The sequence below is a fragment of the Aethalodelphis obliquidens genome, unplaced genomic scaffold, assembly GCF_003676395.1.
Source record: "Aethalodelphis obliquidens isolate GAN/ISIS:26980383/991018 unplaced genomic scaffold, ASM367639v1 scaffold7, whole genome shotgun sequence".
Taxonomy (NCBI): Eukaryota; Metazoa; Chordata; class Mammalia; order Artiodactyla; family Delphinidae; genus Aethalodelphis; species Aethalodelphis obliquidens.
The window spans coordinates 9,071,703-9,098,815 of NW_020837951.1; the positions used below are offsets into that span (position 1 = coordinate 9,071,703).

A 27,113-nucleotide genomic window follows, 5' to 3' on the forward strand; every position below is an offset into this window, starting at 1 on the left:
CTCTGAGGCATCTCCTAAGCAGCAGGAGGTCTGGCTGAGGGGGGACCTGGAAGGAGGCCGGGGTGGTCAGGGCCTGAGGCTAGGGAGAGGGTAGGGGACCAGGCTGAAGAGAGCTTCGGGGGCCACGGCACCCAGGACCCCACACAAGCTCTGACTTTATCCTGAAGGGGTTTTAAGCAGAGAAGTGACGAGATGCAATTTACAATTTTAAAAGATGACCTGCTTGAAGGAAAGTGAGGGAAAAAACCGAGATGCCACCGTAGATGGGAACAGAGCAGCCAATCACAAGGAGGACTGTCATGGAACTGCAAGCAATTATGCAGCACCTACTGCGTGCAGACTCAACAATTCCCGTCAATATCACCTGCTGTGACCCTCTAAGTGAACGGTTTTGGGGTAATTCTACGGCCCACGGAACTTAAGTGTATACTAGAGAATCAAGCTGCCCGGTTCCTCAGCTGCCCTGTCCACAGGGACTTCCTGGCCGAAGCTGCCTGCCTCTCTGGGGCAGCAGGTTTTGCCTGGCTGACCCCACTCTGCAACTCCTCCTTCCCTGGCCTAGTTCCTTCTGTCTCGCAGCAGCCCCTCCTGGCTCCTCCCCAACCTCGTGAGGGCTGCTGTTGGCAAGGGTTCTGGTTTAGCGTGTGCTCTCACTCCACACACTTTCCCTGGGCAACCTAATCCACATGTGTACCCTGGTTTTAGCCATCCTCACACACCAGCCCGCCTCTCCAGACTCTGGTCACTGCTTACCCCTCCCTCCACCAGGAAGAGTGAAGGTCCTGTACGTCTCTGAATCTGCCACGTTTTTCCCCTGCCTCAGCCTGATTCTTCAGCCACCCCACTCCCTCCTCCTAGAATCCCCATTTCCTCCCTTACCGCCTCTTCAAACTCCCCTTCGTCCTTCAAGACTCCACCTAAGCATCCTCATTTGGTAAAGCCCTTGCTGGGCTTGTCCCAGGCTAGATGGGTGTCTGTGCATCCTCTCTCACTCCAGTTATCCCAAGACACCTTCTCAAGAGCAGGACCAGATCAGATCAAGTTGGTACCCCATTTTCTAGGACAATTTCTTCCCCAGAGCAGACAATCATTGAACAAATGGCCGTTGAGCAAATCGAGTGTTGAACCTACGGCATTAAAACCCCTGGATCTTTTTGGACGTGAACTGCTGCTGCCTCTACTATTGCATTTTCGCCTGTGTGTTTGCTGAGTTAGACTCAGGGGGCCTCTGGGAGACCCATGACACCACACATCCCACTCCCCTCTGCTACGGAGGAAAACAGGTATGACGTAAGAAGTCAGTGGTGGCAGTAGCCAGGAATTTACAAGGGAAAAAACCGAAAAAGTTTCTGATCACATACGATAGACAATGTGGGGCTGATGCGGTAAATGGGAAATTAAAAGAGATTTCAAGTTGCAGGCCTGACTCTTTTACAGACCAATTGCTCAACAGGAATCACTCAAATTGAAATCAGGTTACCAAAAACTCCAGCTCTGGTGGCTGACGGTCAGGGGGACGGGGCAGCATTAAGACCAGACAGTGGGACGGCCCCCGGCCAGAGAGGGCCACCACAAATAGCTGCTGCTTTTGCATTTTCACTTCTATTGTTCCTGGACATAGGGAGGAAGGGACGTGGGGACAGGAGAACGAAAAGGCACACCGAGGCCTCCCGTTAATGCGAGTGGACAGTTTGGGCCGAGGAGACAGATCACCTGTAGTTAAATCAAACAAAAAGGTCCCCTGCTGAAGGAGAAGTGGCCCAGGGGCGCTCAACCTCCTATCAGCCTGAAAGTGAGGACGGACAGGAACGTCCGTGCAGTCGGCCGAGCCTCAGAGCGAAATGAGATTCTAATTCCTCAGCATCTGGTGGGGACCCACCTGCCAGGTGCTGGGCTGGGTTCCTTCACGTATGTCACCTTGCCTAATCCTCTCAGCAACCTTTTTAGGCAGGAACAATCCCTTTCAGTTAACAGAACAGGAAACTGAGGCCCTCCGAGACGAAGTTGACAGAAGCGAGCTAGAATTCATGAGCAGGTCGGTCCACGTGTCCTCTGGAGGTTACCATCCTCATCTAAAAGTTGCCCTGATGGATCATCTTTACCATCAGGTACGCAGAGTGAGATCACTCAACCAGGAATCTGGGGTCCACCCTGAGATGCCCGGGACTCAACCTGTCTGCCACTTACTAGCTCAGTGACCCGCACAGGTCACCGTCCCTCTAGTATGGGAAAAGGGAAAAGCTACAGGCAGATTTGGACACCCAATGGAGGCAGTGCTGGTGTAGTGGTGAAGAGTACCGAGCCCAGAGTCCACCCGACATAGGTTCAAATCCCAGTGCCACCAGCAGGGGCTGGGTGCCCTTCAGCAAGGGGGTGTTGCCTCCCAGTGCACAGACGCAGGCCGAGCCGACAGCACAGCACCAGGACGTGCCAAGCACGTGGCAGTACGATTTCTGTTCTGCTTCTTCCCTTCCTGCCCCCCCCTCCCCCCCCCCCCCCCCCCCCCCCCCCGCCCCGGCACTGTTTTAAGCCCCGCGAGAGCCTCAGTACAGGACCACTATGAAACGCCTGTACCTTCCCTCTGCATTAGAATGAAACCTGAGCTGCCCCACAGCTGGAGGTCCTGCCAGTTCTGGCCCATCCCTCCTCTCTGACCTGGGCTTGTCTGTGGTCCCTGCACTCACACCCTCCAACCTCACCAGCTGCTTTTGGTCCCCTCCTCCCCTCACTCGCATTCCCTCTTTGGGGCCTCTGCACTTGCGGTTCCTGCTTCCCTCAGGCACCCCTGGGGAAGCACCCCGCCTCTCTCTGGTGGCGCTCCCCCTCGACACTCACTTCCCTTTCTGCTGAGCCCTTCCCGCTTAACAGGACTGTCAATTTCTTTATATGTGTCACTAGGACACGATCTCCGTGACACTTTCTCTTTCCACCGTATCCTTAGTGCCTACAACAGTGCCCTGCACACAGTGGGCACTTAAAAATTATTAGGGAGAACCCTAGAAGATTACCTAATGCTGTTGAATGAACCAATGAATCCAATTCTGACCTGTAATTAGAGATCACTTGGGGAAACTTACAGGAATTACCTTCGTCATGGCATTGCTTATAAAGCCAAAAAATGGAATCAAATTCAGTATCAAATAATAGGGGACTGCTTATAAAATTACAGTACGGCCATCTGATAAAATATTTTACAGTCATTTAAAATATTTTACAGACTACTTAATAGCCTGAGCCCATGCCCATTACCATAGCGCCTACTGAGAAAAAACATAAAACCCTTATTTTTACACTTGGAATTATAATCAGTTAACCCAACACTCTTTGGCTTACTGCCCATAACCTGATGATCTAATAAGATTAAAGGGATGCCCCACTCATGGCACTGGGTGTTGCTGGAAGAGGAAAGAAAGAAGAAGCCGGGCACTTCAGTAGAACGTGGGCGCTACACACTCAGCTTTTCTGAAGCACCTAAGCCAGGGGAGTTACAAGAACGAGTATCAGACAAAGCTGAGACGGCATCAAACAAAGCTGAGACCAAGTCCATGACCATGATGCTGGCTGGGACCCCCCCAGACGGCAATTTCAGTGGAGTCATTTCAATGGGCCCCGAAGTCGTTGATCACGCTGTGATCCCTCTAGCTCACTCTGTTGATCTAGAAGAGTGTATTTTAGATTTTAAGAGAGTTCATAAAGATCACCAGCAGGCCAGGAGAAGTAAACCCAAGAACTCAGGAAACTGGCTCTACCTGGGGTGGCACCTAGAGATGAAGACCCTCTGGTACCATCCCCAGTAGGTCTTGGACCACCGGAACAGGGGACTGACCGTTAGAGGCCAGCAATTTCTGCCACTTGACTCAAATGATGGATCATGATTCCAAAATCTGTTTGGCAACCAGAGAATTCCAACTAGGACAGCCCCTGAATCCTAGAGGAGTTTTACCAAGCTTTCCTCCCTGTCCCCCACCCCCAGAATGGCCCAGAGAAGACAGGGCACACCCTGCAAGCCATCACGTCTCTCTGCACGGGCCCTGGCTGTTCCGTAATAAATAGGTCAGCATTGCACGTGCTGCCAACCACAGCTCCGGCTAAATAGAGGCTGAGGGAAATTCCGTTTTTTTCCCCCAAGTCAGTCTTTGGCGCCTTATTCAATTAACATGGCCACTAAGCCGCAGACAGCTCCATATAAGAGCCCTTCAGTTACAGAATACATTTTATTATGTGACAACAGTTGCCAGCACAATTTATTTCCTTTGATGGGATTCTGCTTTTTCCTTGTTAATTTAAATCTGTATTTTCTAGTGCTGATTCCAGGTCTGTGTGAATTTTTAAAACATTACCATTAATCTTCTGAACCCAGTGGCCACACGTAATGGAGATGGCTCTGCCCGGGCAGCCGCGATGCCGGCTCTCCTCCCAAACTGTTGGAGGGCAGCGCTGAGGGGCCCGTGGCTGGTACGGCAGCGGTGGACTCATGGTTAGAGACAGATGTCACTTCTATCTTCCACCCCCTGCGCGTGCGCGCACACACACACGCACACACACACATTTGCAACCAACAGATTTTGTGGTGTTAAATCACGATTCCCATTCTGTTTTCTGGCTATATCAAAACCACCTTCTGCGTGCAGCAGCAGTTTTCCATGTGTGCTCCAGGGACCTCCAGGGGTTCCTCAGACTCTCTCAGGGAGTCCACGAGGTCACCACTACTTTCATAATAACACTAAGACATCACTTGCCTTTTTCTCTCTCATCCTCTCACGAGCAGACAGAAAAAACTTCCAGAAGCTTATGAGGATGTCATCACTCTGACGTCTGCTTAGGTAGTCTCGTGTTTTACGTTTTTCTCAGTTTTAAGTTTTAATAAGGGAAATATAGATAAACATAACCCACATCAACAAAAGCTCTTTTGAATCCTCATTTTTTTTTTTTTCTCCAGCAGGATGGAATCCTCAAGTTTTAAGACTATTAAAGTCCTAGACCCAAAAGTTTGAAAGCCACTCTTCTAGGACAGTGTGTTAAATGTAACTCTGTGGAGGCAGGTGTGTGGCTGTGCGACCTCTGGGTCAGGATGCTCCTTAGACACAAGGGCCCTCTGAGTCAGAATGACAGACTACTCTAGATATCTAAACAGTATATCACCCAAATAATGAGAAATAACATTTGTTTACTCACTTTCACTGGTATAAAGAAGCATTAGTTGAAAATATTTAAAAGACTGAAAAAAATTCAAACTAGGAGGATGAAATGATACATGTCCTAAAAAGACATCAGGACTATATGACTTGAAGGGCCAGACGTGGCTCTAGCCAGGCTCCAGTCACCAAGCGCCTACAAAAACTAATGAGAACAGAGAAAGGTAATGATGGTTCAGAAGATTACCACCAAACAATGAGCGCCCAAGGGAGAGGAGGGGAGGGGAAGGAGCAACTCATACATCCTGCCCTTTGGCCAACATCCAGTCTAGAAATATATATCCTCACGAGGGCCTGTAAAAAAATGTCACACAACAAGATAAAAAGAACATCACCTCTGGGAAAAAAATGTACTGTAGGATGCAGAAAAAGCTATCTGCATTAGGAATAATGCGGAAATAAAATCCCCCAAACTGAATCAGCAGTATCGTGGATAAGCCCCCCACTAGTTTCCAGAATGCAGAGAAGGAAAGAACACAGAGGTGACAATGTTGAGGAAAAATATGATAAATATGGAGAACAAAGACCAATCTAAATATTCTAGGTGTTAGAGAGAAATCAGAACAATTAAAAGAGAAGTAACAATAAAAAACAGTTTAAAGCTTGCCTGATTAAATCTAAACAACAAACAAAATATAGAAGCCAATAGGGCTTCCAACATTCCAAGCAAAATCAATAGAGACTCACAGCAAAATAAATCCTGATTTCAAGACTACCTAATTTCAAGACTTAGTGTAAAGCTACAATAATCAAGACAGTGTGGTACTGGCATAAACACAGACATATAGATCAACAGAACAGACAGAGAGTCCAAAAATAGATTCACACACGTATGATCAATTGATTTCCAACAAAGGTGCCAAGACAATTAAACTGGGAAGCAGTAATCATTTCAACAAATGGTGCCTAGAACAACTGGATAGCCACACACAAAAAAGAGAACCTTGACGCTTACCTCACACCACATACATATATAAAATAACCCAAGAGATTCACAGAACTATTCTAGAAAAGAGGAAAAGGAAAGGGTAAATTGTTAAGTCCAGGCCCTGGGGTTTGATACTTTTTATTTAAACACATCTTGATTGACCAGGCATAGCATGGCCTCTTCTCAGAGAAAAGACAGGAGAAAATCTTTGTGACCTTAGGTGTGTCAAAGACTTCTTAAATAGGACACAAAAAACCAAAACTCTTCCAGACAAAAAAAAATTGATATATTGGACTTCACCAACATTTAAAACTCTTGTTATTCAGAAGATGCTGTTACAAAAATGGAAAGGCAAACCACAGACCCGCAGAAAATATCTGCGAACACATATCTTACTTATAACTAGGATATACCCAGAACTTACAACCTAATAGAAGACTAACAAGCCAATTTAAAAAAGACCATATGGGGCTTCCCTGGTGGCGCAGTGGTTGAGAGTCCACCTGCCGATGCAGGGGACACGGGTTCGTGCCCCGGTCCAGGAGGATCCCACATGCCGCGCAGCAGCTGGGCCCGTGAGCCATGGCCGCTGAGCCTGCGCGTCCAGAGCCTGTGCTCCGCAACGGGAGAGGCCACAACAGTGAGAGGCCCGCGTACCACAAAAATAAATAAATAAATAAAATTAAAAAGACCATATGATTTGAACAGACACTTCACTAAAGAAAATATACAAATGGTAAATCAGCACATGAAAAAAATGTTCAACATCACTAGTCATTAGGGAAATGCAGATTAAAACCACCATGAGATATGACTAAGTGCTCCTACATTACTGAGGAGCAATTAGAACTCTTATGCACTGTTCGTAGGAATTTAAACTGGTACAACCACTTCAGAAAACAGTCTGTAGTTTCTTAAAAAGTTCAACGTACCCTACGGTACAAGACAGCCATTACACTTGTAGATTTTTACCCAAGAGAAACAAAAGCATATAATGTGTATACAAATGTACCGAGCAGCTTTATACGTAAAAAGTAAAAAACTAAACACAAGCCAAATGTCCAGTATCAAGTGACTGGATAAACATATTGTGGTCTAGCCATACAATGGATACTACTCAGCAATCAGAAAGGAACCAGTGATACATGCAAAATGGATAATGTCAAGATAAAGATGCTAAGTAAAATAAGAAAGATAAAAAAGACTACCTATGGTATGATTCCGTTTGCATAAGATTCTAGAAAATGCAAACTAACCTGTAGGGTTAGAAAGCAGATCTGTGATTGCCTGAGGAGAGAGGATGTATCACAGAGGAGCACAGAGAAACTTCTGGGGTGTGTGTGTGTGGATATATTCATGATCTTGATTTTGGTGATGGTGTCACGGGTGTATACCTACCTATGTCAAAGCTCATCAAATTATACTTTAAATATGTGCATTTATTGCACATCGAGTATACTTTGGTAAAGCTGAAAAGACTTCCCTGATCTTAAAAAAAAAAGACCTAATAAAGAAGCCAATGGGGTTCACAGTATTCCAGAAAAGGCAATGAATCCCCCGATGAATCCTGGCAAGTACTAAGGGCGACTTCAGACCTTTCTTCCGTCATACTACATGCTGAAGGCTGGGGAGCCACAGAGTTAGGAAGGGAAAGAAAGCTGAATGGACGAAGAATTTCTGAATCCCCAGGTGTCTTTCACATGTGAAGGCAACAACAAAAAAGATCCCGTCCCTTTCCCTGAAAGAAATACATTAAAACATGCTCCAGGTGATTCAAAATTAAGACCTAAGAATAGGGAAGTAATGAGACAAGAGGACTGGCGTTTATTCTTTCCCTCTGGAAACCTAGCCTGAGGAAGCAATCTGAAACATGAGAAATGACTTATTTAAGATAAAAACAGTAAAATAATGTTCGCTGACATTTTCGCAGGACTTGCCCTTCACATGCATCATGTAATCCCACCCGGATCCTATAACGAGGCACTGAGATCATCTCTATTGGACAGAAGGTCTCAGAAAGGTTCAGCAGCTTGCCTGAGGGGGCAGAGCTTGGATCTGAACCCTGATGAGGCAAATTACAAAATTCAGCTCTGAGTCATGACTCTCTCCTCAAACACGGGAAATAACATTATAAGATGTCTGATTCAGAATATTTTACAGACATGAAATGATGTTTACAGGTTTTCTCGGTGGAATTGGGGGAGGGTGCTTATGACATGATGCTGAATGAGGAACTCGGGCGTAGACTGTGTTGAAGACAGTGATCTCGGCTGCAGGAAGAGGCAGAAACCCGATCCTTGGCATGGCGTTTGTAAGAGCAAGGAGTCGGGCAAGTGTTCAGGCCACGCTAGCAGGACAGACCAAGGAAAAGGAAGGAGCGAGACATTTTTATATCAACACGGTCAGATCTCGAAGACGTGGCTGTACGGTCAAAACAAAAGGGAATAAAACAAAAACCAAGTTGCAGAACGACATATATGTAAGCCACCGCACAAACAATATATTCCTATGCGTACGCATACACATACGTCCCAGGACAAAAAGGACCTGGTAGCTTAGAGCAGTGATGGCCCTGGGCTACTGGCAGGACTGGGATGCAGGACGGTGTCTGTGGTGTGGACAATACAAGTCTCTGAGGTCAGGGTGTGGATTGTTTTCCCCCTGCTTTTTATATATTTTTATATGTTAATTTTTTCAACGAGAAATTATTTTTCTTTTTATCAGAAAAAAAAGATGGCAGACATTAGGAGAAGAATTCTAGAAGAGCAAAGGTATAAAAACGTCCTGCACGGCACTTGGTGCTTCAGGAACATCTTGTTTTCCAGCTAAGTGGCTGCTGGTGGACAAGGACCAGAGGTAATGTGCAAAAGAAAGTGACGGAATGCGGGGAGGGATGGAGGAGGAACAGGCAAAAGCCACAATAACTGAGTGAAGGTGGGCAGCAGGGGGGGAAGAGCACAGCAAATGGCTAAATGAAACTCTACTTCATTCCTGCAAAACACCACTGGGAAGAAGTCATCTGTGACACACAGCTTCTGTGCCAGGTGTAAGGACATGCTTAATGAATGCCATTTAATGAAGAAAAAGGCTCTTATAAAACACCTGGCACAAGCAGGGTGAGGGAGTCACAGGAAGGGAGACCTTCGCCGCACCTGCTGGCATTTTAATAAGCACCTTCTAGAGCGTCCGCTCTCCAAGGCTGGTCAACGGTGTCAGAACCAGGTCCCTGACCACTGCCCGCACTCGCTGACAGTCTGGGGAAGCTTATTTCTTAAGGACCATATGCTCAGGTATTGGAGAGCTCTGGAAGGTAATTAAAATGGATCACTTTCAGCTGGAAGGGCCTGACCGGCACTCACATCCTCCTCTAAGACTTCACAGCCAGGATTCCTGCGCCGGGTCCCCTGTGCTTCCAAACCGAGATTTTGAGTTACCATTCAGATCTGTGCAGACCCGGAGAGGTGAGAAAACACCGTGTTTTCTCGTAACCTGGTTCTACTAAAACAGAGAGTCCGTTATTGTAATGACCCTGGGCCCTAAAATATTTTTAGGTGTGGAGATTTCTTTTTCTCACTGATTTTGGAGCCAACCTCAGAAGGTGCAAAGTTTACTACCCTTTCTCGTGATCTGATGAGACATTTAGCTTTGTTCTGTTTTGTAAATGACACCAGCAAAGTCAAGTGAGGTTTTATTAAACCTAAAATGGACCTATTTCCTCTGCAATGATAATTCACTATCTTAAACCTTCCATGCCCAGACTTGAGACTTAATTCCAAATATACCCAGTAAATTGAAGCCATCCAAGGGGAGACAGACTGTGGGATCCGGAGGCACACAAGGGTACTAGAATCAAGACGTTGTGACCAACTCAGTCCACCAGTCTTTAACTGAGCTCCCACTGTATGCCAAGCACTGTGTTTGGATCGTTTTTTAAAAATGATAAGTGCATCTTACTAAATGAAAGAAGCCAATTTGAAAAGACTACATACTGTGTGATTCCAAATCTTATGACATTGTGGAAAAGGCAAAACTATGGAGACAGTAAAAAGATCAGTAGTTGCCAGAGGGGCCTCAGGGAGAGATGAACAGGCAGAGCACAGAGAATTTTTAGGACAGTGAAAAGACTGTTCATGATATTATAATGATGGACATACGTCATTATACGTTTGTCCAAATCCATAGAATATACAACACCAAGAGTGAACCCTAAGGTGAACTGTGGAATTGGGGTGATTATAATGTGTCAATGTAGGTTCATCTTAAAAAAAAAAAGAACGAACCATTCTGTTGCGTGAGTGACATTGATCATGGAGGAAGTAAGGCGTGGGTGAGGGAAGGGGGTATATGTGAAATCCCTGTACCTTTCTATTTTGTTGTAAACCTAAAACGTCTTTAAAAAAATAAAGTCTTTTTAAAAATAATTTTTAAAAAAACACCCCAAACCCAAATAAAGACTCATATCTTTCCCCTTCAGTTGTATCTATAAGTAAATTGAAACACATACAAAAATCCCCTCTATCATAGAGTAAAAAGCTCTAAATATCATAAGCTATACAAAGAGAAGACTCTAAGGTTATATGCTTCAATTTTAAGGCAATGGCATAAAACAAAACAAACATCTATTGAGGGCCTACCACACACCAGTGCCTCCACTACAGCCTGTGAAGTACCCAGGGACGTGGGAGCTGCAGTGCCACCTGCCAAGAGGGAAGAACGTGGTGGGGGAGGAAAGGCCGGGGCAACGAAACTGCAATTCAAGAGTCAAGACAACGACCTAAGAAATGTCACAAAGTAAGGGAGGGGCAACAGAGGCTTCGGCAGTCAGAGACCTGGGAGGTCATTGCGGATTCACGGTTGGGAGTGGCTTTCTGGAGGCCGGGGGCGGGGGCACTGAATGTTTTGTTCCTGTTATCACCTGTGTTTATGACAGTCACCACTTACTGAGCACATTCTTCATGCTTCTCACTCATCTCTAATCTTCACAACCCAGTGGGTTCTACAGGTTGGAAGAAAGAAGGTTCAGAGAGGTTAAGGAACTTGTCCAAGGTCACACAGCCGAAGGAACTGGCTGAGCTAGGATTTGAGTTTATGCTTTTTCCACAAAGCCATGTTGCTTCACCAAGACAACACAAGCACAAAAGTATAAATGCAGACTTGTTCATTTTCCATTCAGGCAACCCATTTGCCATGATCAATATAACTTCAACCTACCAACTCGACGATATAATGAGTCTTCCTCATGGGCAACACAGACACACACAGAGACACAAGCACACTCCAACCAAATCACTCTGCATTGGACAAGGGAAAAAAAGCTGCCACTGGAAGACTAAGGAAATCACAATTCCAAACTCCCCAAGTTCCTAAACGCATAACTTTAAAGTACGTTATGACACAATACTCGACAGCATATGGCAAATCAATTACTAGTTTAAATCTTAAAACAAAAACATGGCAAGTGTGGTGCAGAAATAATCAAGAACAACGGTTCAGTTTAGATTACGGTGGGCCTAGAGTTCTGAATACAATTAATCATCATTCCAGGCAATGGGAAGCCATGTTGACACTTATTCCTAATTTGAATATTTAATTAGGGTGAAGTTCTTCATCAAATTACCGCAGAACTGGGAGAAAGCCTGGAAGACTTACACAATTGCTATCTTAACCCCTTCCCAGCTGCTCACCTGTGAGCGCAGCTCTGGCGGGGAGAAGGCCTGTGCCCAGCCTGACGCCGTGGGAACTCAGGGGGGATGCTGGCGATCGAGGCTGAGAGCGGCCAGATGGTGACAACAGAAAGGTCCAAGGGAACGAACTGCTCGTGCCCAGAGTGAACTCTGAAACGAACTCTGGACCAAGACAGAAAGTCACATGCGTGAGTGTCCACTGTGCCCGGCGTGGCACTTCCATGTGTTTCCCTATTTGGTTCTCACAGCAACCCTGCAAAGAAGGTATTCTTATCTCCATTTTATAGACAAGGAAACTGAGGCTCAGAGGACTGATATAACTTACTCAAGGTATCACTGCTTGTGAGTGGTATCAAGAAGGCCAAGCTACTCATCACACACACACACACACACACACACACACACACACACACCCCTACCTTGTACTCCCCAAAAGAGACAAAGAGAACACCTGACAGTCAATAAAAATGTGTTTAAAGCTGTATTTTGGATATTCTGCATCGTGCAAATAAATTGGAGGGGGAGGGCAACCAAACCCAGGCCTCCTCAAGCAGCATTCCAAAATTCATCTCTTAGATTCAAAATGCACCACTGAGCTCCCCAAGCTGGGACATCACAATGACGCTGTGTCCAGCTGCTCCGGAGACGGGTGAGGGCATGGGCAGCAAAGCTCAAGGAAACAGCCTTGGACTGCAAACGTGACACCTGGTGCTGCCGCCCCGACCCTGCACAAGGGAGCCTCGCCGAGGCAGTCACTGCACACCACCACTGGTGGCCAGGGCGGGGTGGCAGGGTGGCCGTGGTCAGTAACAGGACAAGAAAATGTGAATTTGTTTTTTTTTTTCTTTCAAAATGGCAACAGTAGCATTTATCACTACCTATCAGTTTGGACAAGAGATTACATTTCCTTAAGGTCCTCTTTCTCACTGTATGAAAAGACTTTTATTGACATTTCACGGGTGCCATGTGATTCTGAGTGACCAAAAGTAACACATTTTCCCATGCAATCTCCCCCAAGACCCCCAGGATGGGGCCAAAGGCTGACTGTGCACACTGCGCTTGGTCATGGTGGGTTCAGAGATCTTTCTGCTTCCAGATTCCACCGAGGTGCTGAGAATGTGGGGTGTTCTGACTAGCAGTTTTCTTTTAGAAGCTCACGATGGGTTCAATTACCCTCCTGTGGACGTGGCCAGAGCTCCATATGCAGCGGCCACTGTCGGCAGGAAGCGGATTACGGGATGGAAGGGAAGAGCCGGCCGCGCAGCCCCGCGCTCGGCCCTCTTCCCGGCGGGCGGGCTGCAGGAGACCCAGGATCCAGCAGCCCTGCTCCAAGCCCGCTCCTTGCGGGAGCAAGTGGCATCGGGAACTTTGAAACTTTCCTTTGTATATTACATTAATCCATACAAGAAAATCTCTTTTAATGAGGAGTGATGTAGTTACAAACTCTCCAGAGCCATAATTAGAGCAAACTAATTGAAGTTGTGTTTTGACACACTTTCCAAATTCACGGGTGCCGGATGACATATTCACAACACTGCTGCCGCACAACCATGGCGACGGCAAAATCATTAGGCTAATAACACTTATTTGCATTCTTCTCACGCCGGCAGCTCTCCCTTAAATACTGTTTCTACTACTGCTCCTTTACTGTAAGTTTCCACTGGAAGATATTAACAGTAATTATTAGTCCTTTAGTGGAATTTTAACGTTAAAGAATCGCAACCTGCATTAACATACATAGAATGCCAATTCTTTTCCGTAACCACCGTTGGAAGGTTGGGGGTTATCTTCCTCCACCCCTCACCCCACAACCTGATGGCGACAGTTTCACAGCTTCACTTGGGACGACCACTCCTAGCCCACCTCCGGTGGGATCTGAAGTCCGGGCTCCTGAACTATTCTGTTTCGAATGTTTGACGAGGAGAATCTTTTTTTTTTTTTTTTAAAGTACGTTAAAATGAAATAGTTAAGGAGAAATTTTTTCCGAGCAGTTAAAAAAAAAATCAACAATTTACAACACGGTCTTTGGTAATAATACTAATGAATTCCAGGAGGACGTGGTTTAACCACTCTGTCACCACCCTTTCAGTGATGAAAGACAGACTTGGAATAACCAGACGTGAGAAAGGCCAGCGCGGGTGGGGCAGGTCTGATCTGTCAATAGGGAGGCCCTGTTTGCCACCAACAAGGCCAGTTTTGGGGATGCTTAACTCACACACAGAGAGGAAGACTCGACAGTTCTGAATAATGGTTATTAATGACTCCCTCCTCTAAAGTGACAAATTACTTCTGAAATGTAGAACCGGAGAAGTATGAAGAGTGAAGGGAACATGACAGGAAATGCCAGCAGAACGGAGGTCCTGCTCACTACTCCACGGCGGGGAAGGGCTGGGCCCTGGAAGACAACTCAGCTCAAGGGCCCACCTCTCTGGGCATCTGGTGGCTCTGCCAGGGCCGTGAGCACAGCCATCCCCGCCTGCACCTCGTGTCAGTGACCAGCGTCTCACCTCCCAGGTGCACCGTAACGGGGAGGTGAGACCTGGTTCCAGCCCTGCTCTCCCCACGTGCCAGCCTCAACCGGTCACTGCCAACAGCCCCTCACTGGATACTCAGGGTTGGGTTAGACAGTCACTCAGATTCTGGGCTTCCATAAATAACTTGGGATCAAGAAAAACCACCACCGTGTCATTTACCTTTCAAAATTCAAGAGAAAACGGGGGCATAGGATGACACTGTCTTAACTAAAAATGGGCACTTGTGTACAATTTCAAACTACAGTATTCAAGTATGTATTTCAGGATAGATGTCTAATCTCAACCAGGGAAGATTTAATTGAGTGAAGAAAATGCTTTCTCAGAAAAATGTCAAAGGCTATACTCCTTTAACGCTTGGCAGTTTTCAGTTTCTTGAACTACCATTCTCGGACCACTGCTATTTTTCAAGTCGCTGATTACTCATAAAACAAAAAAGGAAAAAAAAAAGGGAAACTAATTTTCATAGCTGCAGCAACATTCCAAATCATGGTACTTATTCACTACATATAAGTTTTATTACACTTGAACCCTGAAATGCCAAAACACCTACCTCCATTATAAAAGAAATGAAGAAAAAAGCCAAGCCTGGCTGAGGGCACTGCACTTCCATTGCAGATGACCTAGTCTCATCTTATAAACTGAAATATTTAAACAGTCTCTAAACCTCACTGACCCTGCTTTTGAAAACAAGGGACATGTGGGCACTGCTAGCTTTTCATCTTCTTCCAGCCTACTAAAATACCCGCCTCTCTGAAATTCAAGAGTAGCGAGGCTGCCAAACTCAGATTCATGAAAGGCCCCGTGCGTCTTCCCCTTCTTGCCCAGTCAATCTCCAAAGCTGTGGAAAACAATTTGTTTAGCAAAATGAAGCAATGACTAATTAGGAGGTGGAATGTGGGTCCTGGTCTGGAAGCCTTTACGGCTGGGTTTGGTCCCCGGGGGAGGCCGTGCCACTGGCTGCAGGGGACACTGAGGTGGAGGGTCCTCAATTCAGGAAGCCCTGAGGCTCCTTGAAGGCAGGGAGGACAGGATGGTGGGGCCTGGGTTCCAATCCTGGCCCTTGGGTAAGTCACCGTCTCTCCAAGCTTCGGGTTTCTCATTTCTTAAAATGAGGACACAATTATTCACCTCACTGCACGGTTGTAAAGACTAAAACGATATACATGAAGTGTTTACACAATGCCTGGCACAAGACGCTCAAAAAACTGTAGCTGAAATAATAATGATAATGGTGATAATTGTATGTATTCTGATAATTATTAGTATTATTATTCAACTGGAAACAAAACATCTGCTGCTCAAGAAGGAAGTTCAAGTTGAATGCTACCCTACCCACAGGCAAAAGTGCCACCTAAATAAATCCAAAAGGCCTTTGAAAAGTTACTGCAAGCAAAGGATTCTATTAAACATCCAAATTAATAACGGAAACCCTGCCTTGAGACAGAACAGCACAGGCGGGGGGAGCGCTGTGCGCTCAGAGGTGGTAACATACCAGGCAATCTCACTTGACACTCATTTTTACTTTGTCCGGAGGCTAGATTTACACTGAGAGACCCCGGTGAAATGTTCCATAGAGCCACCTGCAAACAGACTATCAGCTTCCACTCTGATAAAAGGTGAAATATCCTCCTCTAAATGGTCTGCTTCACAAAGCCGACCCTGAAGTGAACGGATAAATCTGCTCTGACACATGGAAAACTATTTTCATAATCCTGAAAAAGGCCTTTCTCCAACCCCCCAAGCTCAAACCCACTGTGCAAAGAGCCCTCGCACATTTGAGAACCAGGCATAGGAGGGAATCATTTCACGTGTATAAACCCGCTCTCTGGGACAACAACAAGCCCGCATAACCATCATAACCACCAAGAAAAATAAGGCACTCACAAAGTCACAAAAATTACAAAGATAACACATTTACAAGCAGCAAATACCTTGTCGAAAATCTGATGCGCGAGACTGAAAGCAGGGAAGGCCAGCTCAGAGGTGGGAGCCGTACTGACTACTACCTAATTGTTCATTAAATAGAATCTCTGACTTCCCAATAAGCCCTATTAAAAATTAATATCAAAAATAATACCATTCCGCCTAAACTCATCATTCATATCTAACAATACCAAACTGCATTCTAATGAAATTTCACCTTCAAAATAACTCTGACACCAAAACTAAGTCTGATACTGTTACAAAAGCAGTGCGGGCTTTGTGGCCCACGCATTTGAAAGATATTCCAATAACCTTGCTCTGCAGGTCTCTCTCACACCACTCTCACGATCCCCAGAATAAATCAGACTGCTCGCAACCCTGCGTAATCGCGGGCTTGGAAGCCGGCCGAGAGGACCCTCTGGTGTATGGCCCTCACAGGTTCTCCTCAGGCAGCTCCCACCCACATGGCAGGCTCTGGGAAGTCCTTCTCTCCAGCGCCGGTCAGGAGCCTGGAGAAGCTGCGCGTGAAGACGGATGGGATACCTGGGGCTGCACCCAACCACTGCTCCGCTCCCCAGCGAAATGCTTCACACCAGTGAGCCTGTGACCACGAGCACCAGGGCACAGGGACAGTCTGCAAGCCAGGGGCAGCTCATCAGCTTGGGTTCAAATCCCAGCTCTGACACTTAGTAGCTGTGTGACCTTGGGAAAGGAAATTTAACCTCCTTGATTTCAGTTTCCTCACCTTGAAAAGGAGGAAAAAGTAGTACCCGACTCACAGATCTGTGATGAGGATTAAATGAGCTTTTCTTTGTAAAGTACTTGAATAGTGCCTGACACCCGGTAAATAAGTCTCCGTTGGCTGGCTGGTTGCACGGATGGACAGATGGAAGGAGAGATGTATCAATATACGATCCCTGGTCCTATGTGTCCAAATCAGCTCACTTTATACATTCAATTCATACCTTCTGAGCGCCGCCACGTGCCAGGCACCTGAAGTTCAAAGGTCCCTACCGTTCTGGAGCCACACGTTTGTCACTGAATACTCACTGTATCAAAGGAGATGACGCAGCTCAAAGTACTCGGTACCTTTTGATGCACAGTGATGCAACGTTATCATCGTTATTTTTGTGACTAGCCTTTTCTGAGGCTTTAAAGGAGAAAAAGGAAACATGAGAACCCCTGTCACCAGTAAGCCAGAAATCTATTCATAAGACCAAGCATAAATAAACTCGGCAATGACAGGGAAACGTGAAATGCCAGACTGCACGGTGCAGGCAACTGGAGGAGAGGAAGGCGGAAAACGATGTGGCCAGGCTTTCCAGAAGAGGTGAGGGCGAGGCGGGGGCTGGAGGGTGGACAGGACCCGTCCTCTGCACTCTGGAGCCCAGTCTGTGTCTTTCAGGAGGGCAGGGGCTCACAGCAATGGCCCGAGCAGAGATGGCCAGGGTGCCAAGGAGACTGGCCTGATTCGAGCGAGATGATGTGGGAGGCGTGTCAGGCAACAGGAAGCCAGCGAAGGCTCCGGACAGGTAACAGAGCACGTGCACGCTTGAGAACCCCAACAGGACGGCAGGCAACCCAGGACTTTAAAGTTCCAGACAAAGCATGTAAGCGTGGGCTATTCAAGTGAAATAATACTGAGCCCCAGGAGCCGCTAATCTAAGTTTGATTTCGTGTTCAGGTCCCACCCCTCCAGCAGGTTCTTCTTTGGGACACCCCTGCTGGCTGGTGCTTCCAGCTGGAGCGGGTGGAGGGTACCACGAGCAGAGTGAGACGATTCCCGCGCTCATGCTCCCTGTGCTGGAAGAGCAAAGCTGTCTTACCACCTCCATCTTCAAAGGAGGGTCATAGCAGGAAGGATACGAACACGGGTGTCCTATCTTCAGAGTTAAACAAAAATGGGTGTGGTGTTCGCATGAACAGAAAGTCAGTCTACTTCTCCTAAGTAAAGCCAGATCCGCAGTTGTGCCTGGCCACGGCCTGCAGAGGGGCAAGGTCCTGCAGGCCCTCCCTGGGGACACGTACCCCCAGACCGTCTCTTGCGACTGTGGAGCTCAAAATCCATGTCATAAGTTGTTTACTACGGGGGGAAAGAAAGAATCAGTGGAATCAGCCCTTGGGCTTGCCTTCTAATCCTACCTTGACGGGGGGCACATATAACCCTTCTCATAAGTGATGAACCCTTATTAAACAACAGTTTTCCACTCTAAAATGAACTCCCTCCAATCCTCTGGGCCGAGCCTTCTCCTACTAAAACCTATCAAAGAGGAGAAACTGCTGGGCCTCCTCATAGGCAAATGCCCCCGCTCCAAGCCAGCCGCCGCTCGGGGAGGGGCAGACACCTCGGCAGGAAAGGGAGAACAGCCTCCCTGATCTGTGCAGCTCCAGGCCTCCTGTTCAAGTCCTGCCACAACAGGGCGGGTGACAGATGTCGTCTGTGGTTCAAAGAGCATCGTATGACTGAACACTGACAGAAGGCAGCCCGAGCACTTTAGGCCGTCAGCTCAGACGACAGGACTGCAGCCGGTGGGCAAAGGCTCCGTCCCCGCTGCCGGCTTCTTCCGTGGGTGGATCAAGTGGCCCAGTGGACCCCACACCCGTGGGAAGGTGGGGTCGGGGGGCCAGGACAGAGCACGGCAGCCCACAGGCTCCCGAAAACGGATGTGACAGGGATGAGCCCGGACGTGCACGGCCTGAATGCTAGATCACCGCGGAGGGATGTTTCCTCTCCTTTAGGAAGAGCTATTAACCTTTCAGATGACAGCCCTGGGATGGGAGTGACGAGACGATTTCTGAGGTCAGCAAGGATCTCTGTTCTCAAAACCTGACATCGACGTGCAAAAGTTGTGACTGAATCCTGGTGTCCCTGAGTGGAAGACTAAATGCATGTGACAGATCTTCTGCCATCAAAATGCCCCATTTCCCAGAGTATCTGTCACAGATTGATAACATCCACGCAAAAAGTTAAGTACAATTATGACTGTCACTAAGAAACATCCTTCGGAACCTGTGACTGACAACTTGCTGGAAGCTGACAAATCACTGGAAGATTCCTGAACTTAAGAGCAGCGCCGCGCGCCTTATAAGGGAAGCTCAGCCCCAGCGGACGTGGGGAGGGGCTCCCGGGAGGCTGCGCCCTGTGTCTCTGGGAGGGAAGATGACATTTTCTCCAGGGGGGACAGTGTCGGTGAAGGGGCACCGCTGGAGCCCATGGCCTGAGATCTGGGGGGCAGAGTTCAGGGGGCCGCTTCTCCCTCAGGACCCCAGGCCAGCAGGAAGGGCAGAGTGGCGCTGCCGGAGCCATGGGGCCCCGCCCAGCCCTTGTCCACAGAGCTGTGAAGTGCCCGGACATCCCAGCACCCCGGGGTGCAGACTACTGGCTTCAGCTGGACTCCGAGAGCGAGCTCCTGCCTGCCCACGCTGGGACGGAGCCACGGGCCGCAGCGCGTGGGCCTCTGTGTCTCCATCTTGGGAGGGCGCCACAGTGCCACCCTGCAGGCCCTGAGCTCCGTCCTGACATCGGCTCCAGTGCGCGGGAGGAGGCCCGGCTGCAGGTCGGAGGATGAGGAAGCGCCGACAGTGGCGCGAGCAGACCTGGGTGACAGGTGCCCGTTGGAGCTCCCCGAGTCACCCGGGGCAAGGTGTCTGCGGCCCTAACGTGCAAGTCTGCTGAATCTGTATTTCTGAGGGTGGGGCTAGGGAATATGATGCATTTCAAGGATCACTGAAGGTCTGAAAACCCAAACGCTGTTTGAATGCTGCCAGCAATTGGGTGCACGTGACCTCGCAAGCCGGCTTCTTCAATGCCACGGGGTTTTTTTACCCTTGGGAAGTTCCCTTTATTAATTTTTTTTAAATGTTAAGCCCAAACCTACCTCCTTATAACTTCAACCCACCTGATCTAATTTTGCCTTCGGGGGCTCCCAATGCCCCAGCCCCACCTGGAAGCACTTCTGCTTTCCCTTCTACACGGCGACCATTTAGACATTTGAAGCCAGCTGCCTCGCCTTGACTCAGATCAAAACTCAGCGATTCCTCACACTCAAGCTCAATGCTCGAGTCGGGTAACTTTGACGAGGTGGCGGATGGCAGTGGACGCGACCCTCCTGATGTCCCGACAGGCGCAGGACACCGGGTCGGGGGTGTGCCCCACTGTGCGCGCCAGGCTGCGCTCAAGGTACCCAAGCTCGTGCCCAGCCTGGCTCCTTCACGTGGACCGCTGCTAAGCCACATCGCAATTTGGTGCCCGAGCAGTTGACTTTTTGAACCTTGGGGGCCCTGTCCATTTTCGCCCATCACCTTTCATCCCCTGGTAGCGGCAGGGTGTTCTGGCTGTAGAGGAGATGCGGAGTATTGATTCTGTCACTCAGCACATCAGCTCTCCCTAATGACTCTGTGTCATCTGCACATTTGATATGCATGCCTCTGATGTCTTTATCAAGCCACGGGTTCTGCTGTTCAGCAAGCCGGGGGGCAGCAGCCCACCAGGGCCCCTCGTGGGAAGGCACAGAACTGTTCACTCAGCCACACTCTGGGGCTACTGGTACTCCATCAACTGTGAGTCCACCTGCCTCCCCGAGCTTTTCCGGACCTCGGTTCCAGCAGAAGCTGAACCTTCTCTTCCCCGCAGATCATATGTGAGAGCCGGTGTGTGGGACAGGAGTGGGGGCTGCTCTGGCTGAAGGGGGAAGGTGCTTCCTCTGTCTGCACGTGCCCCAAGGCAGCAGCAAAGAAGCAATCGGAAAAGCCCAAATCCAGGGACCCCGATGTTTGCTCACACACACCAGGCCGACTTGCAAAGCTGAGGCCAGCCCGGGAGAGAGGTGGGGACGTGGGATCACGCCCGACGCCCAAGGCCAGGCCCACCCTGCTGATCAGTGTGTGTGAAGCAGACGGCAGAGGACGGGGCAGCGCTGGGGCCCAGGGAGAAGATGAAGGCTCCAGGCCCCCGGAAGAAGTGGCATATGCCCTTCTTCACGTGGGAAAACTGTCAAGAAATGAGCGCAGAGACGTGTGTGTGTGTGATGAAGACTCACTGGGTGAGGAAGAGGAGCTCTGCCAACACGTCTTATCCTGCCTTTGGCCGTGACCTTCGACCACTGTGCCCCATTCACCAGATACAGCCAAGGGGACTGCCCATCCTGAAAGGACAACGCCACACCTGGCCCCACGACTAGCATTCTCTGCAGTAACAGGGAGGAAACAGGCAGGAGGTGCTCGTTCTGAAGGGCAGTACCGGCCTCTGGAAAGGGAAGGCGGCTCTGCCAGGACCACGAGGGCCTCAGGTGATGACCCATCAACAGAAAGTCCACCAGCTGCCCCTTTTGTCTGACATAAGCTGGGGACGACAGCTCTCCAAAAAGTGACAGGAAGTTCTTTGATATACGAGTGACAACGAAAGAAATGTAGGCAGCAAACACGTTTTTAGCTTTTCAGACAGAAGCTCCGGCTCAAGAAGGCAACAAGGTCGGCTACTGGCCCTCCCTGACTCCCTTCCTTCCCCCGGGGATTGGCTGGGAAAATGGCCCACTGCCCGCGGGGGAACCGGCCTGCCTGTCCTCCAGGCTCCTCCAAATCTGGTCAGTAGAGGGCGCTGCATCACCACACTCTCCCTCCAGCCTGGGCTTTGCAACTTGATCCCTGTGTCCACACAAAGACCACAGCTGAGGTATTTCTTATGCTTGTGGTTTAATAGTACAGGAGAAAGAAGCAGCAAAAACAAACTTGCTATTTTATGATATGATATCACCTATGTAAAAAGTACACAGAAAAATGACTTGAAGAAAATATAGCCAAAGGTTATGAGCCTTTGCTTACTGGAGATGGAATTCGTTTTTTTCATTATTTTCTATACTCTGTCAGTTTTCTACAAGCTTGTATTCCTCTCATAATCAGAAAAACCTGAGGAGTCTTCAGGGACTCAGGAGCTGTCTGCGGGTGGGAGTGGAGAGGCTGCAGCCCAGGGTCTGAGGCTGTTGGAGAAGCATTTGTTGCAAAACTGAATATATGCCTGCACCTGGGCTGAGCTCTGGGAAATAAAAGGCACTAGACACAGTCCCTGCCTTTAAGGAGTTTACAACATGAGTGAAGGTATAACGGCTGAGAAGCGCTCTGAGGGGAGAGCCTGGCACAGGCACAGGGCACTCAGGGAAGGCCTCCTGGGAGAGGCGGCATTTGCGCTGACATCTGAGGTGGGGGATGGGAGACACACCTGATGCACAGGTGTCCACATGAGCAAAGGCACAGAAGCACCAAACAGGAAGGGGAAAAGAGGCTATTGGTTCAAAGTTTGAGGCGTGGGGACAAGAGAGAGAAGACTAATCCTGGGATCCAGACCTGAAGGCCTCCATCCTACAGGCCCACTGCAGACCCCCAGCGGAGACAAAAGCCTCCTCCACAGCTCACCACCAGAGAGAAAGCTGTTAGGTTCCTCTGCTGGACAGATTGCAGGGATCTGAAGCCTCACGGAATAACATACTCCTCATCTCATATATCTTCAGTGGAAAATTTGAAAAATCAGCATTTCTTTTTTTTTTTTTTTTTTGCGGTACGCGGGCCTCTTACTGCTGTGGCCTCTCCTGTTGCGGAGCACAGGCTCCGGACGCACGGGCTCAGCGGTCATGGCTCACGGGCCCAGCCGCTCCGCGGCATGTGGGATCCTCCCGGACCGGGGCACGAACCCGTGTCTCCTGCATCGGCAGGCGGACTCTCAACCACTGCGCCACCAGGGAAGCCCAGCATTTCATTTCTTATCAAAGATGCACAATAGGAGAACAATACGAAAACTGAAGAACATAAAAAAACCCTGATGAATTAGGGGGCTCATGTAGGTGTACAGGCCATCTGTAAGTTACTGCATAGTGAGAGAGGAGAGCTTGGGACAGACAAGTGGTTTTTACTGAGAAACATTAACGTAACATTCAATTATCCTACTGCATACTGGCTGACTTAACTCAGTCAAATTAGAATACATTTTATATTGACTATTTTGACATTTGCTTTATTTGGCAAGTAAAACAAAACTGATCCAATTTCCTTGAAGCCATTGTAAACCATAAACTGTACAACAAGAGGTTATAAAATACATAAGCCTCACAAGGCTTGTTCCCACGCACTATCTCCAGTTCTGTGTGACTCTCTGTGGCCTGTGTTCTCGGGTCCCCTGGCTTCAGTTCCTAGAGCCCGTGCGCCCACGCTGACCGGCTAGCTTCTGGGGAGATCGCTCTTCCTGCCTTAAGTGGAGAATCAGAGCTCTTCCTTTATCTCACAGCAAGTTAAAACCTGCCCTGAGGTGGTGCCTATTTCTAGGCCCTTCCAGACCATATAATGTCAACAGGAAGCAGCTGGAACCTCTCCAAGGCGACAGGCCTGAGCTGACCCTGAGCACAAGTGACGGGAACCACAGCCTCGACGGTGCCCTGGGCAGTGAGAAAGGAACTCCAAAGTGCTACTGAGCTGTGCGAGCCTTATACTCCTAAACCAAAGACGCGCAACTCTGGGAAGCTCATCAGCTAGTCATATCTCTTCACACCAAAGTGAAACTGAAAACTGTCAATACTCCTCAAGTTTCAGCCCATGGCGGGGTAGATACGATTAAGTACCGCTCTTGGTTTGTGAAACTGTCGCGAGTGAAAAAGGCCAGACTGCCTTCTGGAGGACACCCCGAAGGACAGGCCCCGAGCTGCAGGCTCACGACTGTGCGTTCGTCCGAGGCAGCGGGAAGCCCAGCAGAGGAACAGGGCACAGGAGACCGCCTGTAGCACCCTCTCCCCTGACTCCCGGGGGCAGGGTGTGGACCGTGGGGCATGGGGAGGGGGAGGCACCCAGTAATGGTTTTGTCCTGTTCCTGGCCGATTTTGCGCACCTCGAACTGCCCACGCGGAAGCTCTGAGATCCGTCCTCATTTATGTCACGTCCAGCTCCAAATGGCACTACCTCACAACTTCGTACTGGTTTTATTTACTTTTGTAATTCCTTTCTCAAGCTTAGTCTATCATTGCTGTTTGTTCCCTGTCCTCAAATAATTTACTGCTAATGATGCAGAGGTTTTTGATGGGACAGAAGGTGTTGAGACCACTACTGCCTCTGCTCCAACGGAAATCAGGTGCAGAGACCAGTCTGCTCACCCAAGTTTCTTTGTGGAAACAACTATTTAACACTAACAGCCCCTGAAAAACTTCTCACTATTCTCTCCTACACAAAGTACCTATCTCTTAGTTTGTAGCTCTTTGGGAACAGGAACAATATGGAAATGAACAAAATTACCTACCAACCCTCCTGGAGTTGAAAGAGTTGCTGGCCAAGGCAGAGAAGAAATTCCACCTTTTACGGCCAGCGCTCCCAGCAGCGTGGCTACAGGTCATGTGTCTGTGTGCGACCATGAGCTCTTTAGAATAACAAGCCCATTTTAAATTGCATATTCTGCTATTTCAGAAGCCTGCAGAATAGGTGCAAGACAGAATGGCTTTTACGTTCATGTAACGCAAAGATTTCTAACTGGCTTTGTGAAATCTCCTCTAAAGGTATATCGCTTCTGCAATGTTTCCGCAGATACCAAGTGGAGGGGTTCTAAGACGTTACGCAGTGGGACCCAAGACCACATGACTCTGCGACATGCATAACAGAACAAGATGCCACTGACAGGGCCTCACCTGGGAAGGTTGGGGGCTGGGGTGGAAGCAGCTGATGACTGGGAAGGCGTCGTGGGTTGAGATGAGTCATGATTTCTTGGTACTCTGCCCATTCGATACCAGATCCCCATGCTGTTCAACTCCCTTTAGGAGAAAAGAGAAGTCTTCATGGCACCGTTTAACATAAAATTACCTGAGCTACAAAGCAAACCAACTCATTTAAGAGAATCACCGCCTCAGACGCCAGGGAATCGATTCTTGCCCATGAAGGTGGGTTACATCACCTCCCTTTGTGCTCTGGGCATCACAGTTCAAAGCCTAACGTGATGGCAACTGTCCCAACTCAGCAGGCCCGGCTGACGTGGCCATCTTCTTCCCCCACCCCTGCGCCTGCCTTCCTACTATATGCTATCAACATTTTCCTTGGTTCTCAGTCTGCAAAATTCTTCGTATTCCGCCATTTCATTGTGGGTATTTGTGCGATCGTCTGCTTCAAGTTCTTTGTGTGGTTGGGGCGAGACAGACAGGGCACTGGGCTGACCCGTGTGCCTGGTGTTCAGCTATGGGGAGAACTAGCCCCACCCAGCTCCATGCCGTGCCGCCCCCCTCCCCCTGCCCCCCACCTCCAGGGTGAAGCTCCTCACTGCCTGGTGTCACCTGGTGTCAGCCTCATTCTCAGGCTCAGTCTGGGAGACATCTTCACAGAGCCCGAGGCATGTGTCCCATGAACCACCACAACTAAGGGTGGTGACAACAGGGCCCGACGGATGCCACGTCAGGGTTCCTGTTACTTGATCTGCACACACCCCCCGCAGCCCGGCCCCATGCCCCACGGTCACAAGTGTTTATGAGACAGGCATACTCGCAGGGACTGTAACAGGATTATTTTAGACACATCAACGTCCAACTGCTCAGCTGCCGCACAGAACTGCACGTTGGGATGTAGAGGAAGATCATCCCTCCAAAAACCGAGAACAGGTTTGTTCAGAGCATTCTTCTGGTGGCCCCTGAGTACACGCGGAGCTACCCTGAACCACAGCCGCGTCGTATCAGATGGTTGATTCCACTCAGCTGCACTGATTTTCCCACCTCTCGGTATCAGGCCACAGTCAGGCCTGGGAGGAGCTGTTCCCAGTCTGACAACCCCAGACCTTTGCAAAGTAACCTGTGGAACTGTGCCCATTCTTAAGAAAAAGCGACAGAGCTCTGAACACTGAATTCTCTTTCCTTAAAAATAACACTGGAATTGTCTTCCTCTGAAAAAGAATTTTTGCCCCAAGATGAAACAAAAATATGCTTTATTTAGCAATCTTTTCAAAATGATATAAAAAAAGGGATTCTAGTTTTGATTACCAAGACATATATGGTAAGAATCTATTCTTTAGAATTGTTTAAATTGGTTAAAAATCGAATCTTTTAAAGTAGCATAGTGTGTAATTTTAAAGAACTGAATACACACAGCAACTGAATATACATAATACATGTAGTAATTACTAAACCGTTGGTTTCTACTATTTGGATGTAAATGGCTGTTTCTAAGATACCTGAAGTATGGTTATTTTCTTACCTATTTTCTACTTCCATAATCCTGTTTCCATAATGACTTTAAACCATGTTGCAAAACAGGATTTTTGAGTGTGTAGAAAGGGTATGATAACAGAGTCCTTTTTTAAAAAAACTAATTATTAATTTATGGCTGCGTTGGGTCTTTGTTGCTGCGCGCAGGCTTTCTCTAGTTGCGGCGAGCAGGGGCTACTCTTCGTTGCTGTGCGCGGGCTTCTCACTGCAGTGGCTTCTCTTGTTGCAGAGCACGGGCTCTAGGCACGCAGGCTTCAGCCGTTGTGGCTCGGAGGCTCTAGAGCGCAGGTTCAGTAGTTGTGGCGCACAGGCTTAGTTGCTCTGCGGCATGTGGGATCTTCCTGGACCAGGGCTTGAACCCGTGTCCCCCGCATCGGCAGGCAGATTCTTAACCACTGCGCCACCAGGGAAGCCTGAGTCCTTCTTAAGGACCACAAGATCTTGAGACAGAGAACCAGATTCCATAGCTGAAGAGTCCACACAAGCTATCGTGCACCAAGATGAAAATAACCTCTATTTCTGTGACACCTGCTCCCCACGTTCTTCAAGCAAACACCGCAGCTCTCTCTCTCTCTCTCTCTATCACCGCAGCTCTCTCTCTCTCTCTCTCACCGCAGCTCTCTCTCTCTCTCTCTCTC

The 27,113-nt window shown here is 48.5% G+C and overlaps 1 protein-coding gene across 5 annotated transcripts in view; it reads right to left on the minus strand.

Moving 5' to 3' along the window:
• The window catches only part of MVB12B (multivesicular body subunit 12B), a 176,853-nt gene that overhangs the window by 80,635 nt on the left and 69,105 nt on the right, over positions 1-27,113 (minus strand). For all 5 annotated transcript variants that reach the window (XM_027104855.1, XM_027104850.1, XM_027104851.1 and 2 more), the window contains one exon: positions 24,919-25,041. In XM_027104855.1, the coding sequence (XP_026960656.1) occupies positions 24,919-25,041 (123 nt within the window). The remainder of the gene's footprint in view (positions 1-24,918; positions 25,042-27,113) is intronic.